We start from the raw sequence: 10,000 nt of genomic DNA, 5'->3' as shown, positions 1-10,000 counted from the left end.
TGTCTTATGTGCCTTTTATTTTCTTTACCTTTTATTTTTTTTATCAATGTCAATATTTAAGGTGTTTCTGAACGTTTTGGCACTAAATTGAAGTTTTTCTGACTTGTAGATCAGATATTACAAAGATATTACTTTTTATTACAGGTTCTAAACTGTCAGGTATTAAACTGTGTGGGTATCAAGCAAGAATAAAGACTGTCAGGCTTTAAAACTGTGTAGGGGACCCAGGTCTAGAACTGTGCCCTGAGAGGGAGGTTTGCCCTGAGTGGGAGGTTCGAAGGGTCAAAGTGCGTATCAAACAGGAGGGAAGACTGTCATGTTTTAAACTGTGGATACCAAACAGAGAAAGTAAATACGACTTTAAACTGTTAAACAGTAATCCAGAACTATTTTATTGCACTGCACTATTGCACTATTTTACTCTGTCTATTATATCTTACTCTTTTTTATTATTGTCTATTTTTAAAACTATGTTTTGTTAGATCCCAATGTGAAAAACAGATTTTATTCAGTCTTTTTTCTGTTGTGAAGCACTTTGAGTTGCAATTTTTTTATGAAAAATAAAGTGTGTTATTATTATTATTACTTTTGGTTATAGTTTTTTTTGTATCCACTTTTTCTCCTTATTTTCTATTTTTTTCCCATCCCAATTTCATGTATCCAATTCTCCCCTCCCCTGTCTTGCCTTGCATCACATGTTCCCTCCGACACACAAGGAGGCAGCCTGTCACATCTTTTTGCCTGCCAGCGCAAACTCTCATTGGCGAGGTGTAACGCATGGGAGGCTCACACTACCCTCGCCACTTCCTGTCTCTGCTGTGCAGGCGGCTCCCAACCGACCTGTAGGGGTCACTGTGTTATGGTTTGTAATGCAACCCCAATTGCACGACACAGACAAGTAATCAGAGTTAGCCAAAACAAGGGCATGATTTATTAGGCACAAAAAAGCGGCACTGAGCCTTTAAGGGGGAAAAAACACTAAAGTCCATGAACACAAAAAAAGGCGGCACTGTGCCTTTAAAGGGCGAACAGGCAGGAATCCTCTAGCACACAGGCAAAAAGGTACACGGGAAATCTTCCAGAAACACGGGCAAAAGTACACAGGACTCTTCTTGAACACGGGCATCCTCCCGACCAGAATGCTGCCGACGGGCAACGCAGCAACCAGGGGGTCCAAGGGGAATGGGGTGAGAACACGGGCATCCTCCCGTGGAGTAATAGAGAGCGATGGCGAGCCTCACCCCAGGAACGGGTCCATGTAGAGGGAGTTGGGAAGTTGCCACCAGGACATCTGGAGTGGGAACACTGGGATCCTCCCGTGGAGTAATAGAGAGCGCAGACGGTGTCCCACTCCAGGAAACGGCGACAGGTGGCGATGTACAGGGGTGGCACGACGTCTCACGCCGGAGATGCGGCAGTAGATGGTAGTAACAAGAACGACCCGACAAGGAGTGGAGGGGAGTCTGCAATACTAGTACTCTCCCGAGCAATGCTGAGACTGGGATTCGATACCGGAGTCTCTTGCATTGGTGACGAGCGCAATCTCCGCTATGCCACCCAGCCGTGTTGGTTATAGTTTATTTAAATTTGTATGCTGCCGTATATGGATAAAGTGTATCGTAAGCAGAGCACTATTTAGATGACAATACTATGCCTCTTATTAAGAGTATCTACCAGTATGTTTTAACATGACTCTGTCATCTCTTGATAAGAGTGCCAGTATGTTTTAATGTGACTGTGTCGTCTCTTATTAACACATTGTCCGCCATGGGTTATATCCATCAATATAGCCAGTCTGCCACTGTTGAAAGCCTATGGAGATGTTTACCTTCTTTGCAGGGCTATAACTTTTAAAATGTTATTGCTATATTGACATTACTATGGCCCATTCAACATCGATTATCTATCGTTCTGGATGTGGGAACGTTATATTTTTTCATTCATGCATTGTTGTGTTAAAACCTGTTCCACTCGACGGGGTCTGTACCGACCCCTTTTGACATTATAATCATATACAGTAGGCATATTTTTATGAATGATGAAAATAATTTGTGATTTTAAAATCAAAATTTTTGCAGCCATTTTGTAGAGGAGGTTCATAGCTATCGGCCAGCGTTGAAATTTCTCCGATCTACACTTCCTGTCACATACTATGGTGGTTCAAAGTTCAGCGTTCTGAATGAATCATATCAATAATTGTTATGATTCGCGATAATAAGCTACAAAAGGTAACGTTTTTGACAAATATTGAAACGCAGACAGTTTCTCCACACTATTGTTACCATGTAGGAAGAATTAGATCTGAAATTAGTTTCAAAATGGTTACACTGTGGGGTAAATAAAAAAGTACAGTCGATTACAGTAAATATCAGTATCTGTTATTATGCACGCCTGGTGATACTATATCCAAATTGAACTCGGCCATTTGAAAGATACTATATGTATATATATATAAATGTGCGAATTGGCTATAATAAGGTAATGTATAAGCATATATTCTATATTCTATAATAATATTTCAAATTGCATTGGTCCGGATGGGAGAATTCAGTACTGTATATACAGAACCTTCAGTTTGATCATCTTCCCTTTATTAATTTCCTTAGATCTTTTGTACACATGATCTCAAGAGGGTACTGAATGAGCTAAGTTTGGTCATTATTATCATGGTTTTATTCACTGTCAAAATCATAATTCATATTTTCCTTTGTTTCATCACAATTTAAGCAAGCCTAGTAATAGACACAATATTTCTGACACTGAGAATACATTCATTGAGGTCCATAGATGTTCCTAGATACCAAGAATATGCAAATAGCCCTTGTAGAAGTGGAGCAATATTCCATTTACCTAGGTATACATTTTATGCAGATTTTCACCTGGGGTGGAACAGGTTACCGTCTTGAATATAAGTATGTTTATAAGCTTTTCTGCTGTAATTCCAAAAACGCTAGTTATTGGCCCAAACGCATATGATAGATTATCGATTGCCGTTTCTTTCCTATACACGCTATATAAAAAAATTCAAATGTATATGATCGGTATACCTTATGCTTCATCATGCGTGGAGGAAAGGGGGGGCGGGGGTCGTCTATAATTCCTTTATCGTCAGTAACGGCTTTATGTAGTATGGGTTGATATATTGATCAGACTGTTTGCAAACAAAGAAACGCACAATCGGGCTGAAAATAACGTTACTGTCCTCTTACCGTTCGCCGATGAGACTGGAAGAAAAAGATCCCAATTATTTGACGCCGATCGCCTAGATCCATTTCCGGTTTGTATGGCGCAATAAACGCCGAAATCATATCGATTATTGCATTATGCACAATGCACGCCAGTGTTTGTCTGGACCCACGTAACAATATATTACTGCCGGAGGGATTTCCTCGACGCACCGATCACAACTTCCGGTTTTGAGAGTGTAACTCGCCCGACCATCGACCAGGCGGCGGTATTGAGGCGTTGCAATCTCATTCAGGGTCCCGCTGCAGCACCGGAGGTTGGCTGGGTGAATTATGAATGCCATGGCGAAAAAATTAAACATTGATTTCAAAAACGGCTTACGCCGTTGTTGGCGTTCAGCGCATGGCGGCCAAAAACGGCGTAACTCGTTTATGGCGACCAATGTGTTAAGAGTACCAGTATGTTTTAACATGACTCTGTCATCTCTTGATAAGAGTGTCAGTATATTCTAATGTGTATCTCTACTTGAATGTCAATAGATGGTTCCCACAAGGATAGTAAAATATGTCTGTGTGTGTGTGTGTGTGTGTGTGTGTGTGTGTGTGTGTGTGTGTGTGTGTGTGTGTGTGTGTGTGTGTGTGTGTGTGTGTGTGTGTGTGTGTGTGTGTGTGTGTGTGTGTGTGTGTGTGTGTGTGTGTGTGTGTGTGTGTGTGTGTGTGTGTGTGTGTGTGTGTGTGTGTGTGTCTGTGTCATATCCTAACTTCCTTCCACTTTAGAGCCTGCAGACACCAAGTGCAGATAAGCAGCCTTTGAAGCAGATGGGCCTGAGAGTGAGTGGAGAGTTACACTGCCAACCCGTCCCACAACAACCCAAAAGCACAGCCCACTCGTCATAGCAAAGTTAAAAAAGACTGGATGTTCTAAGAAAAAATTATAATAATAATAAAAATAATCACCAATTCCACTGTCTAACATCTCTCTTCCTCTCTCTCTTCCTACAGAGAAAAAGTCACAGTCTGTTGTCTGGATGCTTACTCTCAGTGTCTCTCTCTCTCTCTCTTTTATATGTCCACCACTACCTCTCTCTCTCTCTCTCTCTCTCTCTCTCTCTCTCTCTCTCTCTCTCTCTCTCTCTCTCTCTCTCTCTCTCTCTCTCTCTTTGCCGCCCCCCATCTCCCTCCTTCTTCTTTCCTTCTCAATTTCCTCCCTGCTTTTGCTTCAACTAGAAGCAGCTGAATACTGTATAATGCTATTTCTTATATCAGAGAGAGGGAGAGAGAGAGAGACAGAGAGAGAGAGAGAGAGAGAGAGAGAGAGAGAGAGAGAGAGAGAGAGAGAGAGAGAGAGAGAGAGAGAGAGAGAGAAAAAAAATGAAAGCCAGATGAGAGAGATTTGGTCAACTGTGTGCGTAAACTGTTGTGACAGCTTTTCATTACAAAACAGAAAGTCTGGTGGTATCAGAGTTCATTTTAGTGTGACGCAACTCCAGGGACTCAACCATCACTCATCTAATGAAATACCAGAAGAAGAATGGAAACTTAAAAAACTCGATTTGCTCCTAAATGACGAGGACCTGTGAAGACCTGCATGTGTGCGCTCACATGCTCACAGGCGCCGCTCAAACACCCCACCTCACACAACCACACCGAAGAGGCTAATGTTCCCGGACCCAGGCCCATATAGCGGTACTTGGGTCTGTTATCAAAGGACACTATATAATCCCTGGAGCGAACGAGGAATCTGACGCTATACGTGATTAGAGTTGTCAGCTCGGATCAACGTTTAGTTCTGCTGTGACCGTGTGGACCGTCACGCCGAGGCAAAAGCGTCCCCTATTTTCCAAGCCCTCTGAGGTCCGATCACGTACTGACCAGGTGGATCGTTTCCAATCCTCCACGCTTACGCTTATCGCTGCTGTCGGGACAAAACCTCATAACTCCATTTTTTTTTTTTTTTTTTTTATTATATAAATCAACTCCGTAGATCATCCTCCATATGTGTGTGTGGGTTTTACAAAGTTTAAACAATGGAAAAGCATTACACCGATCATCTGTCTAAACCTCCTAACTCTATTCACCCTCAAATCTGTGTTAGTTTTTTTCATCTGCTGAAAAGTTGGGTTTTTGGAGTTATGAGGTTTTGTCCCGACAGCAGCGTTATGTAACAGTACCCATGTGGATCACAGGCCTCTCTCCTGTCTGTCCTCCGCCCCGCCAGTCCGTCTCTCTCTCTCTCTCTCTCTCTCTCTCTCTCTCTCTCTCTCTCTCTCTCTCTCTCTCTCTCTCTCTCTCTCTCTCTCTCTCTCTCAGATTCAATATCTGCTACTCCGTTCAGGGCTGCTCAGAAATATTGTTTGGCCACGAGCCGCACTTGAACTCTCTTTGCAAACGTGTTCCTCTCTGGCGAGCACACAGCACCCGTCCTCCTCGCCTGTTCTTCACAGCTGCATGAGCCTGTCATAGAGTCGACAACAAAGAAACAAAGAGGTCCTGTGTACTAATCTTCTTCACTTGCAGTTAAAACATTTCTCTTTAAAAGAGGAACAACGCAAATGAAGAATTCCAATATGTTATTTCCATGACCTCAGAAAGTTTCGAACGATATTATTGAGCTACTCTCTCCCAAAGCCAGCCAGAAACCAGAAAATAACACTCAAGCTTTTGATGTCATCAGGTATTAGTCTGGAGCTTCACCACTGATAATGAATGGGAGACTGAATCTATGGACCCACAGAATGTTTTTATTTGTAATTCTTATACGCAAATGAGCTTTGTTCTATAGTTTTGTTCTATAGTATAGTTCTATAGTGTCCAAGAAGGAGCTTCAAACTTGTACTGTACCCGATGACATCACACGTTCGTTGTTGACAAAAATCTTGGACCGTCTTAGACCACAGGAATAACTTGTATTAATTCTTACATTTGGCCTAGTTCCCCTTTGGTTTGGGTGCAGCTTACACTTTTTTGCATCACTCTTATTCTGTCTATTTTATACTCATTTTATGTGTGCAATTTATGCATTGCTTTTATTTTTTCAGAAACCTGCTAATAGTCTTTTATAGATTTTTACGTAAAAAATCTATCATAATCAATAAGGGTGGAATAGGTGAAAGCGTGCTTTTCATGTTGTCAGAAATCTATTACAATATCTTTTTTATAGATTTTTATGACAGAAATATATAAAAATATCTTCGGGAGGTTTTTAATGTCAATTCTCCAATTGTATGCTCATGTTATGCCTATGTCTATTTTTTACGTCTACACCACTGCTGTGAAGCACTTTGGGCTGCAATTATTGTATGAAAGATGCTATACAAATATAAAAATAATAAAAGTGTTTTACTATTATTATTACCTGGCAGCGTTGGCATCCTTCTTCAGGGTGTTGAGATGGAAGAGGGACGGGGCCAGGCAGACAGCGATGTTGGTGGGAGTCATCTGGTTCTCCTCCACGCAGGCCACGACGTTGCGGAGGAAGAGCAGCAGAGTCTGCAACGCCTCCCGGTTCTCGTCAGGCAGCAGCAAGATGGCCGCCTGCACTGCGACCAGCTGCTGGTCTTTGGGGAAGTCTGTGGAGTGCAATGCAAAACGTTTCAACGCACTTCATCTCCGGTCCATAAAGTACAAATAATCTGATCATGGGAGTACACTATTTACACTAATAACAGTGTTAACAGTGTTACGCTATTCATTTACACTAATAATAAATGTGCCGGTCATTGGGAGTGACACAGGTAATCCCCGTCACAGAAGCCCTCACAAATAATGTATTTCTAAAAAAGTATCATGGTATTACTGTAATTCTTTGGTCACAACCATGGCAGTGACCAAGACAATTGTGGAAATACCATTTCTAAGCGTCTTTGAGCACTTGGAAAAGCGCTATATAAATCCGATGTATTATTATTATTATTACCATCACCATCATGATTTTAAATTTGATTATACCTTAGTATTATTCAAGTACAAATGAGGTAGCATGGCGATAGATGATTATGATTATGATTGTCATGAGGGGCACAATTCACTCCTTTAAAAAAACAAACAAAAAAACAATGTTTTACACCAGTTCACTGCATGATATGAATTGGTTTGAAGTCCTTGTAGCAGCAGTATTAGCCGATAAATATGATTGATTGATTGATTGATTACTCACATTGGTAGATATGGAGGAAGGATTGGCTGAGCCTGCTGGAGAAGATGGGCTCCGGCAGGTCTCGGAAGAACTGTTTGACCATATCAGCCACGTCGAAGGCAGACTGGCCCTGGAACGACACTCCGTCTGGGTCCGACTCCACCAGGTCACGCAGGTACTGGATACGAGACTTCACCCCAGACTTACGGAAAATACCTACCTGAGAGGGTGATGGGAGAGGGAGGGGAGGGGAGGGTATGAGTGTGTGCGCAGGTAGGTCAGAGAAAGACAGACAGACAGATACCTGGTCTAGACACTCTGTCCTCAGGTAGTGAGACAGACAGACACAGACAGACAGACAGACAGACAGACAGACAGACAGACAGACAGACAGACAGACAGACAGACAGACAGACAGACAGGCAGGCAGGCAGGCAGACAGACAGACAGACAGACAGACAGACAGACAGACAGACAGACAGACAGACAGACAGACAGACAGACAGACAGACAGACAGACAGACAGACAGACAGACAGACAGACAGGCAGGCAGGCAGGCAGGCAGGCAGGCAGGCAGGCAGGCAGGCAGATGACAGACAGACAGAAAGACAGACAGACAGACAGACAGACAGACATACAGACATCCAGACAGACAGACAGACAGACAGACAGACAGACAGACAGACAGACAGACAGACAGACAGACAGACAGACAGACAGACAGACAGACAGACAGACAGACAGACAGACAGACAGACAGACAGACAGACAGACAGACAGATACGTCTAGACACTCTGTCCTCAGGTAGGTCAGACAGACAGACAGACAGACAGACAGACAGACATACATACAGACAGACAGACAGACAGACAGACAGACAGACAGACAGACAGACAGACAGACAGACAGACAGACAGACAGACAGACAGACAGACAGACAGACAGACAGACATACAGACATACAGACAGACAGACAGACAGACAGACAGACAGACAGACAGACAGACAGACAGATACGTCTAGACACTCTGTCCTCAGGTAGGTCAGACAGACAGACAGACAGACAGACAGACAGACATACATACAGACAGACAGACAGACAGACAGACAGACAGACAGACAGACAGACAGACAGACAGACAGACAGACAGACAGACAGACAGACAGACAGACAGACAGACAGACAGATACCTGGTCTAGACACTCTGTCCTCAGGTAGGTCAGAGCTCGGAGGATACTTGGAGGTAGTGGCTCCCCTGTCAGCTGGGTGCTGTGGACCAGGGGCACCCCGAACACCCGTCTACCCTTCACCTCAGACAGCTTGGCCTTCCTCAAGGACTTGGGTATGATCCTGGAGAAATAAAGGGAGAGAGAAAGAGAGAGAGATGAAATAATGAATAAATGAATGCCCGGCCAGCCCACATGGACTTAAAAGACGCCGTCATTTTTTCCATAAACATAATGTGAGACCAAATGTGTAAATAACCAAAAATAATACATTGCTTAAAATTTACATATGTATGTATATTTTATGCAAAGGCAGTAACATGCTTGAGGTCATGCTATGTGGTGTTAATTGCCATCGGTGTGCAGATCATAGATCTATACAACATAAACAGACTTCAAACATGACAAAATAAACTCTAAATGTCAAGTGTTGTTTGCCTACTCTGGGCTTTAGAAATAAAAGTAGCAGTTTTAAAACGCCTAATTTGGGTTTAACAATTACATTTAAAAGTTACTTTTTTAAACAGTCGGTTCATATGGCCCGCTCTTTGTACTAAACTAGGCTAGCTTGCAGATGGATAGCTTTCTACTGAACGCACCGAGAGGAAATTGGTATCTATCTGGGGAAAACGATAAGCATATTCCCATAATGTTGCAGTGTATTTAATGTATACAAAGCCTGCACTCTCTCACACCATTTTCTCTCTGCAGGTAGCCTACCATCAAAGTAACTGTGCTAAAATACAAATAAGGCTGTTTCTCTTCTACTCTGCTGAGTGGCTTGTTTCTCTAAGCCCAGACAGCCAACACCATGGTTACAAACTGTGAACCCCTCCCCCCCCCCAAGATAACATGGATGTCATTTTAAAGCCTGGCACTCATAATTTCCTCATATATCAAATAGAGGCACCTGGCGATAGTGCGTGCGAGCCAATCAAATGGATAATTGCATAAATGAGCTGCTTGCTAGCAGTACTGCTCTCTGCAAAAAATGACCGGCTTGGCAAGTGTTTGGGTCTTTTATTCATGGCCTGCATTTATATAGAGCTTATGCCTCACATTCACTCACACAGCAGCAGCGGAGGCAACTGTGCAAGGTGCCGACCTGCTCATTGGGAGCAGTTAGGGGTAAAGTGTCTTGCTCAAGGACCCCTCCGACACACTGCAAGGAGGAGCTGGAATTGAACCGGGAACCTTCTGATTACCAGATGACTGCTCGACCTACTTTTTTTTGTTACAATTATTTTACTTTACCTTGGCTTTTTTTTGTGTATCTGTCTGTACATTTCTTGAATTGAGCAAAATCATTTGCTATCACAGTAAGACGATTTAACTTGACCCTGCTTTTTTTTAAATCATAAATCGATCAATAGAGACCGTACTAGATGCCCACGTGGGGTGTCATTGGAAAGCCACACTCATTTGCTACAGCCCTGTCCAAATTTTTTCGA

General features: G+C 42.8%; 1 protein-coding gene across 1 annotated transcript in view; it reads right to left on the bottom strand.

Moving 5' to 3' along the window:
* LOC311233533 (rho GTPase-activating protein 7-like) overlaps positions 1-10,000 on the bottom strand; it is a gene marked incomplete at its 3' end in the record, with an annotated part of 56,215 nt that overhangs the window by 7,936 nt on the left and 38,279 nt on the right. The window contains exons 7-9 of the mRNA XM_084320499.1: positions 8,514-8,673; positions 7,342-7,540; positions 6,541-6,754 (exon numbers count right to left, since the gene is read on the bottom strand). Coding sequence (XP_084176625.1) covers positions 6,541-6,754; positions 7,342-7,540; positions 8,514-8,673 — 573 coding nt within the window. The remainder of the gene's footprint in view (positions 1-6,540; positions 6,755-7,341; positions 7,541-8,513; positions 8,674-10,000) is intronic.

This window comes from Notolepis coatsorum (genome assembly GCF_963971535.1).
Source record: "Notolepis coatsorum genome assembly, chromosome: 8".
In the NCBI taxonomy this organism is placed as follows: domain Eukaryota; kingdom Metazoa; phylum Chordata; class Actinopteri; order Aulopiformes; family Paralepididae; genus Notolepis; species Notolepis coatsorum.
The sequence above is the reverse complement of the archived record's forward strand: the minus strand, read 5'-3'. Positions and strand labels throughout refer to the sequence as shown.